This window comes from Ammodytes marinus, assembly GCF_949987685.1.
Source record: "Ammodytes marinus genome assembly, chromosome: 9".
Lineage (NCBI taxonomy): Eukaryota > Metazoa > Chordata > Actinopteri > Uranoscopiformes > Ammodytidae > Ammodytes > Ammodytes marinus.
In genome coordinates this window covers 15,177,387-15,204,933 of record NC_137213.1, presented here as the reverse complement: position 1 = coordinate 15,204,933, position 27,547 = coordinate 15,177,387, and the positions used below count along the sequence as shown (strand labels likewise).

Sequence of the window (27,547 nt, the reverse complement as noted above, 5' to 3'; positions counted from 1 at the left end):
CAGGCTTTGGTCCAAAAAACTCAGCATTTCTCTATTTAAAAAAATATGTAAGTTAAACATAAATGTCCTTTTTCCTTAATACTTTTATTAAAAAAAAGTCACTTCATAATTTAAAATGTATGTTAAACATGTTGTCATGATGCTGACTATAATAATGTCTTTCTATCACTGCCGAAGAATGTTTTTATGCAGGCATTAGAACATCTGTGTAAATATGTATCAGAGAGATATTACATATTTGTTTTACAAACTTAAAAAGTAGCTTTGTTATTTGATAGAATATATAGGAATCGTAGAGATCTTTTGTGGATTTAATTGTTAAATATATTACAGTGTCACTGTTGTTGGGAGAATCTACCTGATAGTATTTCCCAACTGCAATAAATCCCCAGCCTCTACCCGTAAGCGCCTGAACATCATCCAAAGCGCCCCTGAATAGACACAGACACAGTAAATCTTTTTACGCCTGCACTGCCTGCCTACCACACAACACATAAAATGTCTCCCCTCAAAATGGGCTCTTTGTGTGGTCAAGTGAATATGGCCCGAAGAATGAACCGCAGCACTGTGACTCTTTTCCTGTTTCCCCTCGTCTAAAAGCAGACTGGGCTGAAATGAAGGCAGCCTCCCCCCCACCCCCAAAAAGAAAATTACCAAACCAAAGAACAAACCAGCAATGCATTTTTTTGCTTAAATTATGGTCAAATATCAGTGATTCCCCTTAACATTAACCAACCCCCATGATATAAAAAAAAAACCCCAATGCATGTTTAAAATAATACAAATGATGTTGAAATCTGCATGCACGTGGTTGTATCATGTTCCTGAAAAAATGCAGTGTGTAGCAAAAGTTACCCCGATTTTTTGGTTCACCGTTCCTGTAATTTAACATCTCAACAAGATATAGTCGTGACAGATAAATCATTACAGCTTCTGCTTCACCTCAGTGTGACCCTTATGTCTCTCAGTTACATCCAATCCCACCAACTCTCTTGCCTTAAGTCGTGGGAAACGTTTCACACAACAAAAGAGGGGCGGCCGTCCGGGGTTGCCATTTGGGTGCCTTGCGAGGTGTTTTTGTTGGCCATCTGAGCTGTTTTTGGGAGTCAGTCAGACTGAGAACGGGCTAAGGGTCTTTTTCCCCTCAGTATACGGTCCAATTGCTGCAGAGAGAGGCTGAGCTTTTTCGGCTCATCGATCACCGCACGCTAGGAGGGAGGACAGGCGCTGTGGGTGGGATGTGAGAACATACAGTATGGATATGAAGTTTGTGTATGTCCACTTTTTTGCTATGGTGTAACATATTTAAGTTATGCAGGCCCCTTGTGTGTGTGTGGGAGTAGATCCAATAAAACATGACATGGGGAGTATGTTGTGGGCAGGATAAGTACATGTTTGCATGGGTGAGGGGGTCGAGCGGGAGTTCATTTTGTCTGGCTGGAAAAGGTCTCAGTTTATAAAGCACACACACAGGCAATATGTTCATACACCCACCCACGCCTGCACACAAGCTTGTATTAACACACTAACCTCGGACAGAGAACACGCTCCTTCGGTCTGTTTGAACAAGACGTTTGGCTCCATTAAGTTCCCTCAGCAAAGGCTCCTCAGCGAGAGCTAAAGCATAAAAGAGCGAGGCTCGTACACACAAGCCCAATGGATTGGGGGCTCTGTCGGCCACAGAGGCCTCTCAGCAGGCCTGGCAGACTGAACAGAGACCCCGTGCGAGGCAGAGGGGTTGAGTCAGAGGGACGAGTAAATACAGAGCTGATGGAAAGGGCCCCATTGTGGGACCCCAAACCCTGGAGGTGATATGGAGCCCAGCAGATGACCCAGCAGCGGGGAACCTCCAAGATCATTAAAGGCTTCAGCGTGGCCATTTGATCAGAGTGGAACCCACCCACTAAAAACACTGGACACAGCAAGCTGCTGTATTACCCCCCCTCATCTGGAAATCAATCGGCGTGTGGGTGGGACATGGATGTTTTCATTTCAAAAGTCATGTTGTAGGCCTACTGTTACTGAACAATGGGTCGCAGAGTTAAAGTGTGAAACACATACAGTATTATTTGATCACATACCGATCTACTTCAAGCTCCCAAGACTAATGAGTGATTTCACACATAGTACGTCATTATTGAATTATATATTATTAAAGAACAATGTGGTATTATTTTTGGCCTCTTGCGGCAGCATAAGCCAGCATTGACATATTATGAGCTTTTAAGTTGATGTATGGTGTGTTTGTTAGAAGAAAGTTAACTATTTATGTATCCAGCAGATGTCAAGTAACAGTGTCATTCATTTGGAGTTGTGTTGTGCCCACACACAAAAGAAAATAGCATAATAGTGGCATTACAAAATGTACTATAATGTCAGTTACAAATCAAACATTACTAGTGTTACCTTACATTAGCCTGAGCCATGAGCTACTGACTAACTGCTGGGGGTATTTAATTGAGCAAAGGTTTGATTTTCATTCTTCGACGGAGAACCTTTCTTTCAAGTCGTAAAGTCATGCTTTAACAAAAACAAATAAATGCTAGATAAATACTAGGATCAGTGATAGCCAGGTTTAAGATGGCTACTTTGTGGGGGTAAAACCATGAACGGATAATTGGACATTGTGTTCTTATTGGTGGTGAACCTCAGCGGTGTTAAAGACAGATCCCTCACCCAGCATGTTCCCACCGCTGGACGTGACGACACGTGTACTGCCATTAACTGAACATAAACGTGGTCTGTTCGCCCCCCCCCCCCAAACCCCCCCTCCCTACAAATCAGAACCACCTGCCCCTGGGCCCTGAGAACTGGCCGGTCCTCTCTCCGGACCTCCTTGGAGAGAGAGAGAGAGAGAGAGAGAGAGAGAGAGAGAGAGAGAGAGAGAGAGAGCTCTTGTTTGGACAAACGTCAGGGCCAGCTTCGGGGCTCTTACATGAAACAAAGATTGGAGCAGGGAATCTTAGCCTCCTACAACCCCAGGCCCCGTCTCCTCCCTTCTGAGCAAGGGCCCGATATTTTTTAATTACGCACAGGAAACTCTCGTTACAAAGGACACTTTCTTTAGTCAATCTGCGGGGAGGCCGCAAGGAGTTTTGGGGGTCACCCTCCTCTTTTTCTCTCTCCCTCTGTCCTTTCTTTGCTAAGTGAGTGTGGGCGGTATCCACTAACAAACTGGAGAGCATGCCACCCAGAGATTGGGGTCACTGCTGACAGCCTACCTTCTCACTAAAGCCAAAGATGGCACCTGGTCTGTCAATGCAAGCCCCCTCTCTCAACACATAACACACACCAACACCAAAAATGACACAGCCAGCATCTTCACCTCTCTCCAGCACCAAACTCCCTGTTCACACATACTGTCTTATAATGCTTGTCAATATTATGATATTGATATAATGATAGTCTATATAGCTGGACATAGAAATGGTAATCTTTTTTTATTTTTTTCTCAGCTCAGCTTCTTAGCTCCGGTGGTCTCTAACTGACAGGAACTCAGGCACTATTTGTTATCTTTAGGCCCAATAAGTCCATCTGGTTTTGGTTTGGCTCCTCGAGATCGCCCCTGGAGATGTGGATGGAGGGGACTTAGGGGTGAGGCCGCGTGGTGGAGGGGCAGTTCTAGGAGGGCTTTCTCTCTCTCTCTCTCTCTCTCTCTCTCTCTCTCTCTCTCTCTCTCTCTCTCTCTCTCTCTCTCTCTCTCTCCTTTAATTGAATTTCTCACCATTCCAAACCCTGGGCCTTGGACCAAGGATGGAGCGGTAGCATGCGTTTGGCTTCCAACCCTCGGGCTCCTGAAAAGCTACGCAAAAAAATGAAAGAGGAGAAGTCAGAAATGAGAAAATGATTTGGAATAAATCAGTATCACCTGTTTTTTTGCCAAACGACTTGCATGTTTGGAGTAATGGCTATTAGCTGGCTCGGGGCTCGCTCTGCCTGTAGTTTGTGATAGAGGAATGTATGAACTCTCTCTGAACCATCCCTGACATGAAAACCTTTTGTGTCTGACGAAATGACGTGTGAAAATAAACAAACAGTGGACTAAACAAAGCTGTCAGAAGGTATCTGAAATACGTGTTTATTGTGTTGTATTGAAAACGTTGTCTAAAGGTTTGTTTTTATTACATGTAGCCTAGACTTCACCAGGAGAAATATTTTCCACAAAAAAGACAACCTCTGTAGCAAAGGTCCATGTAGTGTTGATGGTTTAACATGTACAGTAGCCCACAAGAAAATAATCTATCTAGCTGGTTAGCTACATCATGATTCATGGGCACTGCTATCTAGTCATCTATGAGTCGGCACTTGAAATACAGAGTATGTTTTCATCAACATTCACTTACGTCCACGATCTTAGGAAATTGCATCGAAATATAAATATTGTTAGTTTTGAATGATTTCTTAAAAGCAAATTGAGCAAAGTTTCTTTATAAATATATGTATTTGTCATCCATCACAATCATTCAACATATAGCTTATAAAGTTATAATTCTGAACATATCATTATCTTTCTATATTTAAATTGTTAAGTTGGCTTTAATATTTGATGTTGGGTAAATATTCCAAAGGTGGTTTTTCATTTTTCTTTCTTCTTTCTTCTCGTCCACTGTCTTAGCAGGGATTTCACAAAAGGGGCTCAAGCTCAAATCATTCTCTCATCCATGTCTCTTGTCACTGTTGGGTGTGTGCGACATAAATCAAAATTAAATAAGAAATTAAAATAACCCTAGTACACTGTGAGTTATTTTGTCGGCCCTTACAATTTTACGGGCATGACAGTCTCAAACTACTGGATGTAAAAGTGGTCAGCTATTGGGTTTCTATGATTTTTGATGGTAGGGTTTTGCTTTTCTGGTATGTCTGTACAATTAAACACACGTTTCCAATGGTACTACCCCCGTGAAGTCTGCACTAATCCCTAACTAACCATGTGGGTTCTGTAAAATAAGACCTTTTCCCTTTCTTTTAAAGGACATGGCAGCTGAAAAGTTAAGGTATACTTTGTGGAAATGTAGGGCATGTGCTCCTCACAATCTCGCATGTTTCCTCGCTGTCATTCTTCTTAATGCTTTTCTGTGCTTCAGCCATTCCTGTGACCTCTGTGGAAACACGTCCATACACACTTTTTTTTCCTCCCTGACATTTTTGAGCAAAGTACCCTTTCCCCTACCGACGTCGACATCATCATCATCCCACGCACTGAGTTTATTTTCTCAGGTGAACAAGCTATACTGCACACACTGGCTCCCTCAGATGCTCTTTATTAGGCTCCTGGAATCAGCTGGACTTTCATCTTGAGTAAGAGCGTGTTTGTGTGTTTAAGGTTTAAATAGTCCTGGGTTGAGATTAGGAACATTTTCACCAAAAATAGTTCATTACCTTGTCACAGAGAGGGGGCGGAAAAAAACGCTTTATGAAGATTTTTTTTTTCAGCGCACACAGAGCGTATTCCTCCCAGTCAGGGTTTAGCATAAGAAAATTATTAATATACTAATTTGTTTGAAAGAGTATAACATCGCCTCAGTTGTATCTATGGGGGACCATTTGAAAATGCAGCCTGCTGACAAGCAACAAACTATTCCATGGTCCCCAATGGAAATAAGCCTTCGGGCTTTTTTGTGTTTTTATCCCTGGCTATTGGCTTTATGTATTTTAATGTAACAGAGTGCTGTTCTTGTTTTTATATATGAAATGGTTGAATAAAATTAATCAATCAATCAATCAAATATAAATAAATAAATATATATTTTTAAATTACGTGTAGGGGAGAACGGGGGAATCTGAGGCATCGGGTAATGTGAGCCACCCCCTGTATCTAGGCAACGGAAAACATTTGTGGTCATGTGAGATATATGTTTTCAAGCCCCTCTCATTTCCCCATGGCCCTGAAAGAGAGGACCTCATGGTGCTGTGGTAAGCATGTTTTTTTTATCACCAAAATAGGTATTTTGCATGTAAAAGTACATTTTCTTGCTGTCAACTTAATCAACAGTTGTGCCAAAGCAAATGTATTCACGTAGAAAAACTTCTATCATACGTGTTGATGAACTACCAACATGTAAAAACCATGTGATTAGCCTGAAATGCTAAGAGAGGTAGTTTTTTCTCAAATTGTGGTGGTGGGGGAAAGTGAGCCAAATGCTGTGGGGGAAAGTGAGACACTGTTAAGTTTAGTCTTAAACACATTTTAATGTAATATTACATAACATATGTTTTATTTTAATGTCATACACATTGTAGAAAAGCCATCATGCCAAGGAAATACACCAGGAAGACGACATGGGGCAACCACACGGAAAGAGCACCTTCTCATCTTTCCCTGTAACCTTAAGGGCTGGAATGTAGAGTAGGCCTAGTTGTAGAGTATGACAGGCTGATGTTATAATCCAGTTGGGTCTTCTCCTGTGTTCTGAGTCCCAGGCTGTTCTCGCTGGTTCTGATTTTCCTATAGCCTGGAAATCCAGACCCTGATATCTTGAACGATAGAGGGTCTGGCCACGATCAGTAGTAATTTCCAACTCAAGGGGCGGCTCCTACTTGTGCATTTCAAATGCCACTGCACGCAGTTGGATAGCACTACAACCAATCAGAGCGATGCACAAGGCGACGTGAGCCCCTTTCGTTTAGCGAACAGCTGTTAAACTGTTAAATTAAACGTTTGCCGTTGTCGGTCGGCAAAATAGAACATTCCACTTACTTGCTAATGAAAGATTTGAGTGCCGTCTTCCAAATCGTTAAGGGTCGAGGCCAAAGCAGTCTCAAACTCACACAACATATGCGCAGACATCTTTGATGTTTACTATCACGGCTTCGACGTCGCATGCACGTCACTGTCGTCATCCGGTTACGTCCTCCCCAGAGCACCATATAAAGGGCTCTGGCGTGCCCATATTAGATAGAACCAATTGAAACCACCAGCCAGATTTCTGGCTTTCTTGATAAAGCTTCAACGGAGCGTGTCCAGACCAACACGCGCAGCAAATTTTATTTGCCAGCGCCTAGTGGCAGGTCTGGGAATGCCAGGCTAATTTTCCTATTTACCTAGTTTACCCCACCGCTGGGGTAAAGTGAGCCACATCATATATTCACTGCCCTTTGTCATGAAAAAATTCTGCTAATGCCCATTTCTAGGAAAACATGCCCATTTCTAGGAAACATCCTGAATTAATGGGAAATGTGTACATTTGAGTGATAAATCATTTTAACTCGCTTAGAGGGGAGCAAATGTAAAAAGTGTCTCAGATTACCCCGTTCTCCCCTAATGTAAAAAATTAAAATATTATTGAGGAGTATAAAGTTGGTCAGTAAGAACTCAATGCCTTTGGATATCGAAAGGGCAAAGTTGTCAAATCCCCATCTTCTAACTTTACTCAATGCTGTCCAAAGAAAAAGTCCCATTTCTTAATATTTAAAAATATTTAGTTTAAGGTTCAAGAGAACAATATCCTTCTATATGACTTTGTGATTAAACCTGAATTGTAATTGCAAACTATTTGTTGTTTTTTTGTCTTTTTTCACTGTTAGTAGTTTGTATTTCCCACATTTTATTGTGCCCACTGTAAATTCATGAGAATGTACGACACATTGCAGATACACTCGACTGCACTGTGTGTTGCAAGCTGGACTTAAAACAACAGTAAAAACAGGAAACACACTGTCATTTAAGACACCATTTCCATTTAATGGTTGTGTGCGCACTTCACAAATACATGCTGAATTTGAAATTGTTAACACTCGATGAGGACAACTTCATTTACTAGCACTCTGTGTTCTACAAAAAATCTACAAATCATCATGGAGTTTAATTGACTTAAAACCACATACACATATAGTTCTAACAACCTTTCATTATCTTAGGCAACATTAGGTAGGTTGTGTATTACTTTTCAGTCAGTGGACCTTCACAGAAGGCATTTCAAGGATAACCGTTTTGTGGAAAAAGCTTCTACGAAAGTTTGAAAAGACAGTTAGAGTGGTATCACAGCTCAAAGATATATAGTAGAATAAATGTTTAAAAAAAAGTTTAAAAAAATTACTTCTCTGGGTATCAAGTCTAATCTTTTATGGCTAATATAACACATAGAGACATGCAGGGAAATAATTAAAACAATACATTGAGCGCATAAGACATTAACTGTGTGGGTGAACAGTTTGTTATAAAGGGAAAATGTATTTTTTCTTTATGAACATCTGAACAAAGCGGGACATAACAGATGTAGGAAATATGGGTAGATCTGGCCTCACAAGCCTTTTTAAACTATGTTAGCTTTAGGTATAATCAATGTATATAATAAATAAAATTATAAAGTGCACATTCTACATCTCATGACACCGACTGGGCGAAATAAATTCTATCTATACGTACAGTACAATACATATCTGAATCTGAGTTGGGATCTAAATCTCAGCATTTATTTACAGCTTTTTAAAAAAAAGATATCGGATACTATTTGTAACTGAGCGACGAGAAAGCCGACACGGATTATTACAGTCACATGATACGAAACATGCTGTGTCCTTTGTAAAGAAGCAGTTATGAGGTATGTTTAAATCCATCAACAGACGATGAAGACAGCTGCAAACAGTGACAGCACAGTGTGTTCTGGTTTGAGATAAATGAGGGGTGTCTCACTGAGGGGATATTTGAAAAGTGAGTCAAGGCAAAGGTGCCACACAGAGTTGAGTTCTTAGTGAAATTGGTAATACATGTCTGATGAAGCACATTATGACATTAGCACAGTTATGAAACGCCTTGTATGAGGGGATTTAAAACATGACTAGATTGAATCCAAAGCAAGGTAAAATGCCCTTGTTATTTAATATTAATATTATTATATTATATTGGATTGGGTTAAAAAAAAAATGTGTCTGTATAGGGTTTATCTATATTGCTACATTGAAACAGCACACTGGATCACATGTAAGGAAAGGGAAAAGGTTTGAAGGGGTACCCAGAATTCCGGCCCATGCCACCCATAGGTGCATGGACGGAAAGTTAGGTAATTAACATGGACAGGAGGGTTGGTCCAAGTGGCCACAGCTGGAGCCATCACATCATTGTAGCCCTGGAAAAAAAGAAAACAGTGTAAATGTTCAGATTTTCTTTCTGAGTGTCACTGTATATCTGTGACGGGGAGCAAGCTCAAATAGATACAGAATCTTCTTTGCACGAGTCTGCACAAAAATTAAGTCATGCTTCCCCCTTGTGGATGTTTTTTTAAATAAGTCCTGTGAGGGTTAAGCATTTGAAGTTAGACTCTCGATTATAAAACATATATTTAAAGTAAGTAATAATAAGGGAAAATAAGAAGAAGAAGAAACAGACCAACCTCAACTATCAGTTGTGGGCACACACGAAGATCGTCGTGATCTACACATAGTTTTCTGTGGCAAGCAACGAAAACAAACCAAAATTCAATAGATAGTTCACTGGAAGAAATGTAAAGGAAGGATAATGGAACATAATATAGATACACTTATTAACTTCCTCCTCTTCAAATTACAAAGAACAAGAACATTTATTTTGGGGCTGTATAACATCATTTAGTTTGTTTAATATCAGCAAATCTGTGTGGTGTCTAGGTTTATATGCAGGTCAGGGTCTACTGTATACAGTATATTTACCTTTGTATGAAGGCGATGATGAAGGACTGGGTCAGATAGCCAGGGATGTCTCAAGGCCTCAGTTGCCCCCATCCTCCAACTGATGACAAACACAACAACACATCATTCACATGTTAAAAATCCCCAGGTTAACGTTCTTCGATAAGAAGATGGTCAGACAGAAGGAGAAGATGGATACCTCTTATTCATAATGAGCAGTTTGGTGATGAAGTCTTTGGCTTCTGCAGACGTGTCTATAAACTCGGGTTCATCTAAGTTCCACTTGCAAGCCAAGATGTTATTCAGAGTCTGGTTGTCATCGTCACCGAGGAAGGGGCAGAGGCCACTTAGACTAAAAGGAGGGGACGAATTGTCTTTAAAATGAGTGTGTGTGTGTGTGTGTGTGTGTGTGTGTGTGTGTGTGTGTGTGTGTGTGTGTGTGTGTGTGTGTGTGTGTGTGTGTGTGTGTGTGTGTGTGTGTGTGTGTGTGTGTGTGTGTGTGTGTGTGTGTGTGTGTGTGTGTGTGTGTGTGTGTGTGTGTGTGTGTGTGTGTGTGTGTGTGTGTGTGTGTGTGTGTGTGTGTGTGTGTGTGTGTGTGTGTGTGTGTGTGCGTACAGTATGCGTCTACCTACAGCATGTAGGTGATGACGCCAAGGCTCCACATGTCCGTGTTGAATGACACAAAGTCGTAGTTGACCACTTCCGGGGCAAGAAACTCTGGAGTGCCAAAATTCACTTTTAATTTCTCCCGTGGTTTATATCTGTGAGGGAAAATAATTGAAAATGACATTTGTTATTTTGTAGGATTACAGCAGTCCATAAAACATTCAGTAAAATACAGGCAGATAGCGGTACTCACATCCTGGCAAGACCAAAGTCGATGATTTTGACCTTATTTGTGACTCTGCTCACACACAGAATGTTTTCTGGCTGAAATTTACAGTAAAAACAAAACAAATGTATTATTATTTGAGAAACTGATTAAGTATACTCTGTGATTGCAATTAAAAAATTATGTATTTTAACAATTATATGAGTGAGTGAGTATACAACCTTTAAGTCCAGGTGCAAAATGTACATTTTGTGCATGTGCTGCAGGCCTTCACAGATCTGCCTGATGAACATTACAGTGTCCAGCTCCATCAATTTGTAGTTCTCATCAATGATCCTGTCAAACAGCTCTCCTCCACCAACACTAGGGTTAAAGAGAAATGCATTTAAAGAAAAACACCCCACATTACTGGGCAATACTGAAGAAACTCAACAAGCGACAACTATAGGGCGTTACAATGAGCTGTTTTGACAGAAATAAAAATATGTGCTGAACAAATACAAAAAAAGGAGGAGAGAGAGCATACTATTCAAGTACAAGGATGATGTCATTTCGGGATTCATAAGATGCATAGAGTTGGATCAGGCTGGGATGGTCCAGGTTATTCATGACTTGGATCTCATTCTTCACCACCTCCTACCAAAAACACAGGTGCCAACAGACAGACAGACAGACAGCCAGATGCAGATGCGGACCAACGCGGACACGCAAGTTCAGACCAACAGAAAAGCCAGCACACACACACACACACACACACACACACACACACACACACACACACACACACACACACACACACACACACACACACCACACACACATACAGAAACACAAAGACACGATGAGAGGTGACAGCTGTTACCCCGCTATGAGACAATACATCTTCTTGTCTAGGTCAAATATTTCTCGCCTAGGTGATAAGTATTCCGTCTGCTTCTGTTCCAAGTGGCCTTGTAGTAGGCTAACATGTACTAAAAATTGTAACTGAACCCCTGCTTTTTATATAGCGTGCAGTGTGGCTCTCACTGCTGCATCTGAAATAGAAAAATAAACTAATTCTTTACCCCGACACTGAACGTCATGGTGCCGTACCTTTTCCTTCGGACTCCGGGCTTTGATGACCTTCGCTGCCAAAGTGAGGCCGGATGAGTTTTCCACACATTTGTGCACCTGGCCGAAACGACCCCTTGAAGAAAAGAAAGTGTGAATATTTGCAGAGAGAAACAGTAAACAACTCTATCAACTCAAATTGTACATCCTAGCATCTGAGAAAACAAGACTGTAATAGTGTCCTGTGCTTCCATGACAATTCCAAAACTGATCTTTCTCTTCAGACAATCAGGTTTTACTGTAGGACAGTGTCGTCACTTAATCTGTTATTTGGGAGTTTGGCTGTGTCTCCTCTTTGAAGACTTGGATTAACACTTAGTGATTAGCTACCAGCTGGCACCAGGGATACGATTTCACATACCACCCAGGCCTGAGGTAAAAATAGCTGCCGTGACTCTGAAGTTATGAACCATGGGAGAGGGAGGGGTGGGGGGATATGCACTGAGGCATTATGGGGAATTGACAACTTATTTCTCTCTGCCTTTGATCTGATCAACTGGTCAATCAAAAGCTTTCTTCTTTCTTTTTTTTCTTTTTACATTACACAGAGATTTGTGAAAGCATGCATGCTCACCCGCCCAGGACCTCCTGCCAGTTGATGGTGTAGTAGTTGCGGATCGGGTTGGGCTTGGCCGAAACAATGCGGTGATTAAAAGGAGCTGTTGGAGGAGGACCGGTGTCTATAGAAGGATGGGGTGGGAGCAGAAAAAAAGATAGAATCTGTTCTAGTGATTAAGTTATGAGGAATGTGAGAACATAGGAACAGCGCTGTTAATCAGCCACAGTAAAGCTTTCCAAAAGGCACGGCTGCTATAATCGAGTTAGCACGTTGTGCACTGATGCGCTATGATAAACATCCACTACAGACGCAGTTGCTGTCTGATTATTACCAGGCGTTAGCACAATGCGTTGTGTGGTTTAAGTGCCAGACTGCATCAAGGGCTTGATCTTCAGACTATTGCACCTCCGCACAAAAATCAATACTGATGTACTCTATCTGCAATAGGCTAATATAGGCCGATCTATCTGTCCAGCTCTGGTTTGAAGTGATTCATAAAACAACTATAGACTTATGTTAAAGCATTTAAATTCAAACTACTAGGCCTATATATCCCGATACAGGGGTAACAATACGATATATTGCAATATATTGCGATCTACAAAGCAAGAAGATATGTTGCGATTTTTTCTATTTTTAGAAAAACTCTCATAGTGTCGACACACAATGTTAGTATATGCATAGACAAATACTGTTTATTTGTATGGAATCAGATTTAGAACAGTGTAAATGATGGCATGAAAGCAAATTAATGCCCATGTCTTACCGGCAGCAGCGAGATACATATATAATTATAATTTTTTTTATATTGAGTTTTGCAAATCATGTTTCGATACTGTATCGCGAAGATAGGTATCGCGATATTTGAATGTATCAATATTTTCCAACACCCCTACAATAAAAGTTACAAAAACAGTGTATTTAACGGTCAGTCAGTCAGTTGATCTTGCAATGATGGACTTATTGAGTCTTTTTGTGGGCCAAATACGTAAAACTTGGTGAGTAAAACTAAATTTATTCCAAATCGGGGAGTCTTCACTCACCGATAAAGTACCGCTGGACCTCCTCTACTTCATCGTCCTCTTCCTCCTCCTCAATGTTTTCCTGTCTCCCTCTCTCCACCATTTGTTTGAGGTTTAACTGGAACTCCACTCCATCTGCCTTGAAGACGGCCCAGCCCTCCGACTCCAGCCTCCCTTCATCCTCCTCCTTGTGTTCCTTCTTCTTCGTCTCCTCCACCACCTTCACCACCTCCACCACTTCTACCACTTCCACCACCTCCACCTGGCTCTGTGTGTGTTCCTCCACTACAAAGTGTTCCTCAGTCACAAAGGACTTGACGGTTGTGCTGCTGATCTCTGATATCTGGTCCTGTTTTCCCTCAACAGATGGAGAGGCCTCTTTGTTGTCTTTGCTGCTGGAAAAAAAATGTTTTTGTTACAGCTCATTAATGAAGCGTATCCTCTGTAGATGTTGCTAAAGGTATAAGTTCAAAAACTGAACTAGATCTAGGGAATTTCCCAATTCTCGCGTCCTGCATTATCAAAAAGTGTGTCATGAAATTATTTCTCAATGATATGATGATGACGTGTGAATGAACTAAACTAAACATGGACTACCTTGTGGCAGTCGGCTCTTTCTCAGCTTCCTGGACTGCAGGGGTCGCTTGGGCTTTGGCTACTTCTTCAGCAGGAGGACCGGCCTCTTCCTCCTTCTTTTCCTCTGGGATGCTGAGCTTTTCTTCCTCTTTCTCTTTCACTACATCCTCTGCATCAAGCTTGGGTTCCTTCTCTGTAACCGCTGCTGCCTCCGCCTCCTGCACCTTTTCCCCAAACACTTCCTTGATAACCGTTTCGACAACCTCTTCTTTCTCAGCCACAGCCACTTGGGCATCTTCACGCAGGTAGTCCACCAAGTTGCATTCTGGGGCATCGGGTTGTAGATCTTTAGGGGAAACTCCGGCCTCCAGATCCAGACATTCAGGTGTCAGCTGCTGTTTACTTGATTTCTCTGTATTCTCCCGATTGAGCTTTTGGACCTCTTCGAAAAGCAACACATGCTTCTTCCGGGAGACAATTTCTGCAAAACATACAAAGAGAACTTGAATGTAGTCTCTCGCAAACCCTATCTTGCAAAGCTTTCCAACAAATTAAGATGTATTAGGATTTTTTTTTATTGTGTAGGGTTATAGACTTCCTGGGTTTGCCAAATATTTCACTCTGTCCCTCTGAAACGTGCTGTCTGTGTGTTGGTTGACTATAACTTTTCATGTAATTGAAAATCTCTCAAACACAATTAGACGTTCAAAGTAAGAGATACACGTATATTTATGTTAATATACGTGTTACATCGCTATATATTCATACAGTGATCACTCATACAGTGTGCGCCCTTCATAACACAGCTCTGCACGTAATCGGCGGATAAACTTTTTCTTGTATCCTACAACCGTTTATCCAATCAGAAGAGAGAACTCTACAAAGAGGCAGGCTTTCTGCCCTTGATGAACGCACAGAGAGTGAGAGAGAGGTAAATGTTTGCCTGGCTATGATGGCAGAGCAGGGGGGTATTCCATCAAGCAGGATTAAGCAATGGCCTATCTTATTTCCATAAGTCAGGCTTAATTTAGTGAGAGTTGAGTTCCATCAACGTGGCTTCTATGAATCCTACCTGCATAACCATTGTAAGTTATGCTTCTGAACTAGCCTGGTTCAGGGCAGGCTAACTGTCAAGCTAAGTTTAGCTGCGTGTCAAATAATGTCCCACAGGAATCATTCCCAAAGTTTTTTTTTTTTTTTTTTAAGACCACTTTGTGTTAATGTGGTGACGTAGGGACGAGGGAGGGGACTGCTAACATAAGTTACTGGCAGATAGTTACTTACTTTTCCTTTAAGTAAGAGAGTGTCTTGCTTTGAGAGTTAATTCATGTTTTTATGCACATATTGTGTGTGTAATGTCTCGATGGATATTTGAACCAGACACTGGAGTTTAAGAAGTGTAATATTTCTGCAGAAGTAACAGTAGGCTATGTTGATCTCAGCACCTGTTGTGTCCGGAGGCTTCATCTTCTTTTGAGCTTTCAGGCCCATGGCGCTCAAAGAGGGCTTATCTGTCCCATCATTACCTTTCTGGTCCTTCAACTGGGAAATACAACAACAACAAAAACATCTCCTCAGTTAAAATGTTATATTAAAGGAATATAAGCTTAGTGACATTTTGAATTCTGGTTGTTATGTCTAAAATCTACATTTCAGCGGGGTTACATTAGAACCAGTTACTGTCCCGAAGCTTAGATTAAAAAGCAAACCATGTTTTTCTTTTCTTTTTCAAATTTAACTTGACAAAATTCAAAAATCTTACAATGTTTCATGTTTCTTGTGAAGAAAATCAGTGCAATAATGTTCACAGTATGGAAGAGCAAGGTGCGGGCCTGAAGCCAGAAAATTCAAAAGCACATATACTTACATATCAGAAATAAAAAGACAAATACCTGTAAACATGCAGACCATAAGCACAATAAACCTACAAAGTTTCCACATTTGCGAGAGGCGAAGAAATGCTTAGGTCCGCGGAGCTTTATCTTGTGAGCCGGCTGTGGAGAACTGGGCTCACATGCAGGAATTATCTCCAGATTTCTTTTACTGGCTTTGTTAGGGGTCGGTTTCTAGTAAAAGACAAGATGGCAAACCTTAGTAGGGTTATCGGAAAGCAAAAGGAATTAAAGAAGTATCACGTGTTAAGAATGGATGTCAATGCAAGAGACAGATATGATGAAGTTACGATCACTTATAAAACACACAGTACAACAAAAAGCAAAAAACAACAACATTGAATTATATGAAAGTGACAGGTTGATTTGATGACGTTAGGGTCAAAATGTACACATGTAACATGAAAATGAATCACATCAAATGAAAACAACAGATAACATAACCAACAAAGGAACAAATATATGCAATACCTCTTCTGTTGTCAGCTTCAGATTAGCACATTTATTACACAGGTCTGTGTGTGCAGTCTAACTTGTGTAATGGCATGCCTTTGATTATTCGTGGCAGATGGATAGACTGGCAGAAGGGCAGTGAATTTATAGCTTATCACTTGTCGCACTCAGTGAGGGAATGCCATGCCGACCATGAGCGGAAAATATTACGAGCGACCCTAGGCTAGGCTGTTGTTCAAATTTCTCAGCTGAGGAAACTCACTAAACACTCACACTGTGATCAGGTTAGCATGGAAAATCCTGGGGGTCTCACATTGGTCCGCTGTATACTGTCGTGAGGTAAACAGAGGAGGGGATATTTCTAGGAGGGTATTTCCCTAGTGACAGCAGTGTTTTCTGGAGTTCAGAACTCTCAATCGCGGGATTGGAGGCAGCGTTGAGAGGCCATACTAAAAGGAATTACTTGTTAGATATCGTATATACCTCTGGAGGTGGAGGGTGATGGAGCAACCACCTGATAAGTGCTCTGACGACCACATAAATTCCCTGAAATGTTATTCACGCCGAAGCCCTTCCGATTGGCATGTGGTCATTAATCATCATGTAGTTGGATCAGATTCAGTGAGTCATATCTTAATTTAACACAAATATAAATACAGAGAACTTCACTGTTGTACACTTTCCACTTAAACACAACATTCCTTGAAGTATAGGTGATAACCTTGCCCCATGATGTTACGGCCACTCAGTTGTGTTTGCTCTTTGCCTTGTGGGACACAGAAGGGAAAGCAATATGATTCTGACATCTTCAGCTACGCAAGCAATAGGAGTGTGGTGATTAGATGCTAGGGTGTCTTAAAGTGCAACTCATGCCATTCAAGCCAAGCAGCACTGAGTGACCTTTGTATAGGGTCGTGGTCTAGGTTATGATGATATATTAATAACAAAAACCTTAGGATTGATTTGGAGGTGACTTCGGTGTCACAAGAAGTATTTAATTCAGCCAAGCTCAAAGTTAAGACTTAAGACATATGTTAAAAAAATAATAATAATAAATGTAGTAAATTCAACAACGCTGACTTACTAGTGCAAAGCACAGTGGACCTACAGTAACCTCACTGAGGTTGGCGCTCCTTCGTAGCGGAGTGGTTACCACGCATGCCATTAATTTGCTACGTCGCCAGTTCGATTCCAGCCGGCGACCTGTGTTGCATGTCATTCCCCTCTCTCTCCCCACATTTCTTGTCCACAGCTTTGAACTATCCATTAAAGGCAAAAACGCCCCTACATATACCTAAAACAAACACAAACAAAAAACTCACTGAGGTTATATTTACATAAGTACATATTAATCTTTTAACTTTTTCTGAACCTGTGCCAGCACTTCCTAAAACACCACACACATTTACTGGAACCTCTAAATCAATGGCACCATGACAGCGATATATCAGCAGGAGTCCAAATAAAAATTTATGAAGAGCTATTTTGCGCTGCAGCAAGTTGAGTAATTTGCAAGAGACTTTAGGCAACAGAGAGTAACTAGTGATGTAAACCCACCATGTCCTAACTGGCACAGGTTTGAATTGGACACAAGGCTCAACAGTGTAAGGCTACACATGTGTGAGTGAGTGAGTCAGAGAGAGAAACAAGCTGCCAGAAAGAGAGGAAGACTGACTCATCACAATTTGTTGACACCCGACTCCTGGTGAGCTGAGGAGGTTAAAACCCTTTTAGACCACAAACACTGCAACCCGGATCCAAAAACAGCCATTCTAAACTGGGCCACTCACATTTCACCCCTGGCCTCACACCGGCCCTCTCGTGCCTCGCCGGGGTGGCTATGTTACACTCAGCATGGTTAGGGATCCACCAACTACACGTGCGTTAAATGGGTGCTTTAAAGTAAGCTTTTTAGGTTCTTAATTACTCTACAATGAAAAGTTGGCAAATGTACACGCAACATCCCATACACTACCTCTTACCCCAGCTAATTATATGTGGAATTTAACACACAAGCCAAGGCACATTCATGGGCAGCGAAACGGTTGGAGTGGTCAGATTTACTGCTATGATCATTTTCACATGTTCTGCCAAGAACACCATCTTACCAATATCTGAAACATCAAAATCAGCATGGACAATATATAGCAATTTTGCTACACCTAAAAGAACCAGAATACATCTATCAACAGTGATGAATGAGCTACGATATTGGGAAACACCTTCAAACTAAACACTTTCGAGCACAATCTTAAAACGATTAAAGTCTTAATCCATATAAACGATAACAGTTATGGATAGTAGTTCTCCAAAACCTACTTTACCTTAAAAGCAACATTATGCAGCCCTTTCACATTTGGCTATACAGTCTTCACACACTTGAAGCAACGCTATTCATCAGCATGTAATTGCAGGCTCTTAGTCTCTCACCTTGTCAAGCTTCTTGTTTATTGCGTCTGTAGATGATTTCCTCTTGATAGCTTGTTTGCCTTTACTGTCTTTGCTTTTGGATCCCTTCCGAGCTGCAGGGCCCTTTAACATTAGCTCCAGAACCCTGGAACTCTTCACCGTCTCCCCGATGAAGCTGATCACCTGCTGCATGCTGACGACCAGTTTTTCCATCACTTCAAGCTTCTGAGCCTGCTGCTCGGACCGCTGGTTCACCACCGACATTACGGTGCTCATCTCCTGACATATATCCTTCACCTCTCGCCCCATGCCCTGTGTCTGGTTCACCATCTTGGGTGGAAGATGGATCTCCTCCTTGTCAACCTTCAGGTTCTCCATATCCTTTTCGATGCCGTCTATGTCGTTGGACATCCCATCCAGTCGGTTGAGGACCTTCTCTTGGATGTTGATGAGCTTGTCCATCTTGCTGCTCAGGGACTCAATCCGATTCTGGATGAGGTCGAAGCTTGCACTGTTGCCATCCCCTGCAGCGTTCTTTACCAAAGAACTCATAATGTCCGTGAAACAGAAGGAAAGATCTTTTCAAAAATTGCAGCCAGCTCTATACCCTTCAGTCCTCCCCGTTGGTGTGCAAACCGATAACAATTCAGAAAAGCTGAATAGTGCAACAAAAGTGATTAAAGATCAAAAATCAACAATCATCAGCAATGCAGTTGAAGGTTTTAAACCTTTACAACTGAAAACTCAAGTAAAGATTGTTCTGACTAGTAATTAGTCCAAAAGAAATGTCTCTGTTTCCCTCACACTTGGTGAGAGTGCCTGCCTCTCTCCACACTAGCATAGTATTAAGAATGGAGTGAGCCGGTGTCCCTAAATCTAAATGGACAGCCTACGTCAACAGAGGTCAAGTATTTGGGGTGGGGGTTTGGCAGAGCTTGGGCAATGAGACATTTGAGAGCCTTTAAGTGTTAAGCCCACAACCGTTGGTCGCCTGCTAGGTGTCAAAATGGTCACCGCACACAGTGTGTAAGACAAATGTGACAATGCTCATTTAGTTTTACAGTTGTTGTTTTTTCTTATTCAAATGACAAAGACATTAACCCGTTGTAACAGATGGACATGCCTGGTCCACATTCACGAGTGGATTGCACAGGTATTGAAAAATAGAGAAGAAGCACACACAGAAGGTGTGTTGTTTTGTTTATTTCAAAGTAAAACAGAGATTTTATTGAAATTTCTAAATACATGTTGTGCTGACAATGACAAAGAAATGTTTAAATAATATTCATGGCACTGAACAGTATGAAAGTACTGAGCTGCTGCTTATGACACACTGCTGTATGAGGTTCTGTCTAGGTACAATTGTAAATGAGAACCATGTTGCTTTGCACATTCCCTCCTTATCTATGGATGCCTTTAAGTCGACGTCATGGGAAATAGAGAGTCTGCGGCTCCTAGCCGAGTGGTGCTACAGTAAGATGTTTAGCCCTTCTGCTGAAAGAAGAGATGGATGAAAGATGATTTATACGATGCCTACTCACTCAGTGACAAAAACATCCAATGATAACCTCCATACCAAAGTCAGGGACCAATTTTAATTTAGCTCGTGTAATATGACCACCATACTTATTCCCTATAAATCAAAATATGTATGATTTTTTCCTACAGACTCGTGTTTAGTCAACTCACAGGGTACAAACAGATATAAAAGTGTATAAAGAATAAATGCAATAGTCAAATGACTTAAATAAAGATATGCTATATATACTTTCATTGCTATATATACGTATATTTCTATTTGTACTTTCATTGCTATGTATTTATATACATATACATATATACATATTTATTGCATTGAAAGTTGCTTATGCACACAATTTCCTGACAGTTTTGCCTCACAAACCATACAAAGTCATTTTGTCTCCATTAATTAGTGGGCGGCAGAGACAAGGGGGATTCCTGCTTTGCACAAGGCACCATGAAATACTTGTGACAACAGAGGCCCAGACTGCAAACTGAGCCGCGGTGACCCCGGCCAAACTCGCCTCACGGGTGCAAGAAACCAAGGAGGGATGTGAACCTGGCAGATGAAGTGGGGTCGGGCACCAGCTTGCATATTACTTTCTTTCAGCCGCGTGAAAGGATTGCCGCAGTGGAAAGAACAAGTGACTCTGGTGGGGCAGAGACAGATGGGAGTGAGACTAACCATCAATCACACAGGGACGCTCACACCTGCCTGTGGATACAAACCGATGACAGACAACGTAGGTCAATCACAGCATGTTGTATCAATTCAAAGGGGCAGGGACTCAGTCAACTTTCTAATGCCTTGGCGTGCATGTAACAGACTGGATGGTTTCCAAACAGGCGGCAAAAAAAAGGCAAGTATTTTTTTCAACTTTAAAAAGTGTTGCTTAGAGGTAGGGGAGCATTCTAAGGTTATCAAACCCTGCGGTGGATATAAACAGACTCCTGGCCTCTGAGGCTTATGACACAAAGCAAATATCGAGTGTATATCACTTCAACTTGACAGTGACACTAACGCCAAGAAAAGTAACAGCATCATGAGCGGTGCTAAAAGTCCTCTCTCACCTTCTTTGCCAAGCCCAGGGTATGTGTACACACACAGCCTGAGCAGGCAAGGTGGCAGCTGAGAAACACTAGCCTGTCTTCTACTATTGCACGACTACAATGTTGTTTAGGTAATGTGGCAGCAAAATGATTAGGATGAAACGAGGAATTGTCATCTGCTCAGAAAGCCTATGCACTGTGAAACAAATAATTAATATTTTTTTTGTGTGTGTGTGTGTGTGCGTGCGTGCGTGCGTGCGTGCGTGCGTGCGTGCGTGCGTGCGTGCGTGCGTGCGTGCGTGCGTTTGTGTCCTGGTTGACCTTGCAGTTTGAACGCCTAACGACTTACACACATCAAGAGCGGAAAAGGGTTTAAAAGTAAACTGATCTACGGCAGACGGCTTAGCTCCTTTAAATCATAAAACTTCAAAGGCTTAAAGGCCAACATGAAGTCTTTGCAACCCTAATACCTATAAAACGAATAAGTTGTAGTTGTTGCTGTCTTTTTACAGAATGTCAATAAATGGGCATATTGTAGGGCTGCAATGTTCTATGTAATGTTCAAAATTAAATAAAAGTGCTCATCTCAGTTATCCAAAGCCCAAGCTGACGTCTTATTTTCATCTGACCAAAACCCCAAACCCAAAGATATTAAATCCACAATGGAGTTGTTTATTATACATCTATAGGGAACGCTAATTATAACATGCATAATTATGAAGACATGGTAATAGATAAAAGCCTCTGGGATATTTTTTGTATGCAAATAACTGCTTGCTTATAGTTTTAAACATTCAAATTTAAGCATACATTTTATATAGGCTTTCAAATAAAGCGGTTGAACCAGATGGTATTGTCCTGTGAGTGCATTTACATGAGCACATGTTCACTTAGTTTTTATAGCCTATCTACTTTTTCAGTTCTCGGGGAGGTTACGTGGTTGAATAATGTAACGTGCATGGCCCTCTGCATTAAGGCTATTTGTTTGGCACTGGGACAAGATGAACAGTTAAAAATGGAGCCCGCCACCTCTGAAACAGAGAACACAATGTCCTGGGAAGCCCTGGGACCTGAGTGCTGTGGCTGATGTCCAGTCACCTCTCCGCTCACACACATCACACAGGCCTGCCAAGCGCTGGCTGCGTTCTCTTTCGGAAACTTGTGGGCTTATATGTGTACGGCAGCCCTGAAACTTAACTCCTGTGCTAATGTCTAAGACATCTCTCCTGTACTTTCCCCGTCATCGTGTGTTTTCTCCTGGCATGTAAACACATTTGACAGACCCTTTTGCTTGTGTTTATTCAAGGTTATACTTACACTAGGCTACATTATGCTAACTTAATTAACTGACCCCCCACATATATACAGTACATACATACATACTGTACATACATGCACACAAATGCACGCCTGTTTGCCTTGTGAAATGCAGTAAATGTGCATGTTATTGCATCCAAGCTGATGTATCCAAAATGTTGAGAGATTGCATAGGACAGGCACCGATGCCTTTTTGGAATTGGACACGCTCGGAGGAACTAAATCATGTGAAACTGTATGTGCCTGATCGAATCATTCTCTAACTACTACAGCAGGTTTGTATTTTCAACAGCAGGTGGCATTGACCACGTGTTATGAAGGAAGAAGAGTGAGCTGGATTGTTAGTCATATTCCAACCCAAAATCTATTGTTGAGAAACACAAAACTCCTTGGCTTGCCAGGCACAGCTCTAAAATATATTTTCAAAGATGGAAAAAACATAGAAACTTCTCACACCACTCCTGCAGCATAATCCACTTCTCCTAATACAGAGAACTTCTTCCTGACAATAATCTTTGCAAATGAACACATGTGTCTTCTCACAAGCTAGAGGATGGTGTGTGACTGCATGACACTGTAACAGGGGCAGTGTTTTATAGCTATAAAAGCATACACATCATGTACAGCAAAGGAGAGGGATCAGGCAGGAGTGGTACTATTTTTGGTGCAAATAAACATCAACTAAGTAATATTTTCGTAATATATATTAAAACATTATTTGTTTGATGAATTGTCAGAGAAAGGACGGAGAGGTCTATTACAATTTCCTGCTGTTGTACTTTTATTTCTATTTAGCATAATCAATCTTCCTTTTACTTTAGAAATCATGTCAAGTATACAGTGTAGTGCATCTGCTTGAGGAAGATATTTTCCCAGGTGCACTATTATTATCAGTATATGGCGTGCAAGAAAGGATTTCATAAGCGGTATTAAGGGTTAGCGACAGAATGCAAAGAAAGCTTAGTCACATACTCGCTCATCTGACAGCAAATGTCAGTGTGGATTTACTAAATGCCAAGAGAGGAATTGAAACAAGAGAGGGCGAGAGGGCTTCGGCTTGTCTCTGAGGTAAACCATCACGGCATTAAGGACTACGGTACCTTTGTGTTTTATAAAGATGTGTAGTAGCTTTACACATTTATACGTACTGTATATCTCATATAAAAAAAGCCTGCTTCGGTGTGAAATAGGTCGAGTAAGATATGGGGGAAAAAAAGGAACAGATATCCTACAGTAATACCAGAAACACAGAAATAACACAGGAGGAATCATATTGTATATTAAAGGGTAATGAAATGCAAAAACAAAGCTCCCTTGTGCTGATCTGCAAACGTTTCTCACCATATGCGACAATATAAAATGTCACCATTGTACTACACATTAAGAAATGCTACAATGCATCACATAACCAAAAATGGGGATTTTCAATCACTAGGTGGCAGCAAATGCAGCTTTTCCAGCCTGTGTTTCATGGCCATGAAACAATGCAGTGTACATGTAAGGCTCTACCACTAGAGCCCACTGTACCTTCACATGCAGACTCTCTAAACTCAGCGATCATTCACACCATCACTAACCCCCTTGGCACTTTGTATCCTCATGGTGCTCTACGTAACACACACACATCCTAATGACCACTATCAACTTTCACTAAGATACTGAGCATTGCATTACTGTTGGAAAAGGATTAGACACCATATGTTGAGCTAACTTATCAAATTAAATGTGGCACTTAGCCCTGGGATAACATTGGATAAGTGGGTGCAAAAGTTAGCCCTTAATTGTCCAGATAATGCAAATAATCAAAGAATTGTATGGAAAAAACACAGAGTATGCAGGAAATACAGGTAAGAAATGGGTTTTTAAATAAAACAGAAAAATCTAAAATAATGTTATAATAAAGAAAAGAATATATCAAGATATCCCATACAGAGCAACATATCCATTGTATAAAAAATATCTAACCATAGCATGTTGAAGTCGGAGGCAAAATTCATTCCTTTGTTCCTGTACCAATGATAATAGCTGTCATAAATAAAGAAGACAAGACAATGCATTCGCCTCATCTCATATGAAGTGGCTACATGTAATTTGATGCTGCAATACATCACTACATCACAACACCTCTCTTCTCCCAGCTGGAAACTTGTGTGTGTTGTGTTCAATGGCGCTTGTGTGGGGATTGTACCCAACGCAATTCAAAGTCTTGTCATGCATCCGTTTAGGAATGTGATACCAACTGTGAATCGGGGCCTCTTCCAAGCAAACTAAGAATAACATCAAACCGAATAAAGAAAACCAACCAAAGTGTAAGCAAGGACGCCGTGGTCCCTCTGGCTTCCATTTAAATAACAGGTCTTCACGTTTCAAGAATGCATTCTTATGCCAATTCTTCATCTTTAACAGTGGTGTTAATACATCCCTGCTTTTACAACTCTAGATGCTTCTCGGCTGCATAGCCCAAGAGGCGAAGACAAGACAGTGAAAATGATGCTCAGTCAGTGCCAAAGGAGTAGAAAATGACAGAAATAAACCAATGTGTCAGCAAAACAGCATTTTAAAATGGACTCCTTCTTCAGCCTGATTGGACATTCCTATGAGGAGGACACCCAGATGATCAAGTAAGAAAGGTTATTAGTTGTTAGGGTTGCACCAGCTGCTGTCACCACCTCTGAAGACAGCCCAAAGAATGCTGAGAGGACATACGGTATAAGTAAGTGCACCAAGCCAAACACACAACTACAAATAAATCTGACTTCTGACTTCTGACTTCTGACTTCTGACATCATTGTTTCTGCAAACAGGTGACAATATATTGTGTCATTTCTTGCAGTTTTCGCTATATACCTGTGTGTCTGATTGCTTGCTATATAAATACAGTGTATCAACGCAAACAAAAGAAAAAAACTTTACACAAAACTTTACTGTACTCAAAGGTAGACACTTGTCTTTGCCATCTGGCAGTTCATTGCAACATTTCAACAAACACAAATATTAACCATATAAAAGAGATTTCTTTTTTATATGAATAGCTTTATTATAAATGACCAACTGCTATTGCTCCAAGGTTAATAAACTAATGTTTGAGTATTATTCCACAAGTGAAACAGTCCTGTACATACATATACAGTACCTTTATTGCAGGTGAAGTGGATGCTCTGGGCCTCCTCTTGTAGCAGAGTAAATCGCCCAGCCGGCGCCAGAGATAGGAGGCGACCAGACACATGCTGCTGACGAGCCAAATGTCCCAGCCCGGGACAAAGTTTTCCACGTCTTTAACTTTACTCTTCATCCTTCTTCCGTAGCGTTGATGTTCCCCTCTCATTAACCACAAAGGAGCTTAGATTTGAGGAGACTCTCAAGTGGAGCGTAAGAGGAGATGACAGTTCCTTACTCTGTGGTAACGGACGGACCGCCCCACCATTGATACCACACTATCCTCTACGGCCTCTCTTAATTCAGTCAACGCCCCTCACCCATCAACACCTACAGCCAAAGGACGGGCAGTTTGTCCCCATGACAAAGGAGTGACAGGTGCCAGCAAAGAGGGTTCGAGAGACGAGCACTCTCTCACACGATCTAATACTTCCATCTTTGCTACAGAGCGGTACTTTCACAGTACCCGAATCTGGTTGAACTAAAAAGCACAGTCCACCCAAAGCAAAACATTCAAAAAAGTGGTGACATTTAAAACTGAGAGAATTGTGATAAGGGGTGTCGTCTTCCTGTCAACAGACAGTTGGATGTGGGGTAAATAAATAGCCTGTGCTATTGAATTACCGCTCCAAATGTCACACGGACTATCACATGGGTGCATACACTCTACTGACGTGTTTTGTATTATGTTGTCTGTCTGAACCCTAAGTAATCATGTTGTCCAAACTGAACAACTTTATTAAACCAAAATCCAATTAAACAATTAAGGCACAGATTATTTTTTTAACGGGCAGTATCTCTGATGACTCAACCACGTAATCTGTATTGTGCAACAGTTCACTTACTGTTTAGGACATAAGGCCACAAGGCCCAGAATACATCATCTGGCTGACATCAGCCAATCACAGATATGTCTGGAAATCTCCTCGGGGTCTGGATTCACCACTGACTGTCTCTGCCAAACACAATCATGAGCTCACTTCTGGATGGGAGCTGCTCTCTCACTGCTAAAATGATTATCTTGTCTGCCATGGGTGGTGTGGGTGCAAAACTGGTCTTTAGTTACCCACTATGTGTCAGTTTGCGTAATAGGACACTAGTTAGTTAGTTATTAGTTACACATGCAGCATGTGATCGATAGATCACAACCTCTGGCACTGTAGTATGCTCAACTCAGCTGGAGTTCAGGGTGATAAGCCACCTATAGCTACTCAGGTAAATATTAAGTTATTACCACGGGAGCGCCCCCACACGTACCATTGGGGCTCAGTCCCTCTCACCCCATTTTAACTCTGTCTCTTCAACTGTCTAAAGGTGAACATCGCTCATAAAATATAGGCCAATCTTTTTATTTTTTTTTTATTAGGCCTATATTATGTAGGCTACCGATGTGTGTGTGCGTGTGTGTGTGTGTGTGTGTGTGTGTGTGTGTGTGTGTGTGTGTGTGTGTGTGTGTGTGTGTGTGTGTGTGTGTGTGTGTGTGTGTGTGTGTGTGTGTGTGTGTGTGTGTGTGTGTGTGGGTGGGTGTGTGTGTGGGTGGGTGTAGGCCTATATTCTATAGACAAAGCTGGCCACATCTGGCCACAATAGACTACTGGGGAACTGTATACCGCCTGAAAAACCACCTTGAACATACCGTTAAACAACATCAAAGCGTCGAAAATGCTGTTCCAGTCATATTTTATTTGCAACGTAAGCCAAATTCAGCACCCAGAAGATATAACCAAAACAACCCAAAATTGAGTACGCTTACCATCTTTAAGCGAACATAAACTAACGTTAGACCAAAAATTCCCTGATTTCCGACTGTCCTATCGGCACCTGAACACATCGAGACAGTCAACAAATAAGAGAAAGTCCAGTAAAAAGTTGAACAAATAAAAATAAAGCCTACTCTTTGATTAGACGTCATATTCGGCAAGTAAAAAGGGGCAAGTGACAACTTCTAATTAAAATAAAGCGATAGTTTATTTTACGAAGGCTTATAAATCTGAAAAAAGTGTTTTGGTCACGTGATTAAAAGGTCCAAAGTAAGGCGGGAATCAAC

The 27,547-nt window shown here is 41.3% G+C and overlaps 1 protein-coding gene across 1 annotated transcript; it reads right to left on the bottom strand.

Moving 5' to 3' along the window:
• Positions 1–9,330: 9,330 nt before the first annotated feature.
• Positions 9,331–19,008, bottom strand: mylk4a (myosin light chain kinase family, member 4a; the record flags this gene model as incomplete). Its single annotated transcript, XM_080034039.1, has 14 exons — positions 9,331–9,384; positions 9,625–9,703; positions 9,803–9,955; positions 10,236–10,364; positions 10,463–10,533; positions 10,657–10,798; positions 10,962–11,071; positions 11,528–11,621; positions 12,120–12,225; positions 13,148–13,521; positions 13,724–14,183; positions 15,148–15,244; positions 15,631–15,768; positions 18,478–19,008. 14 exons carry the CDS (start codon positions 19,006–19,008, stop codon positions 9,331–9,333), a joined length of 2,538 nt encoding a protein of 845 aa, XP_079890165.1.
• Between the last annotated feature and the right edge of the window lie 8,539 nt (positions 19,009–27,547).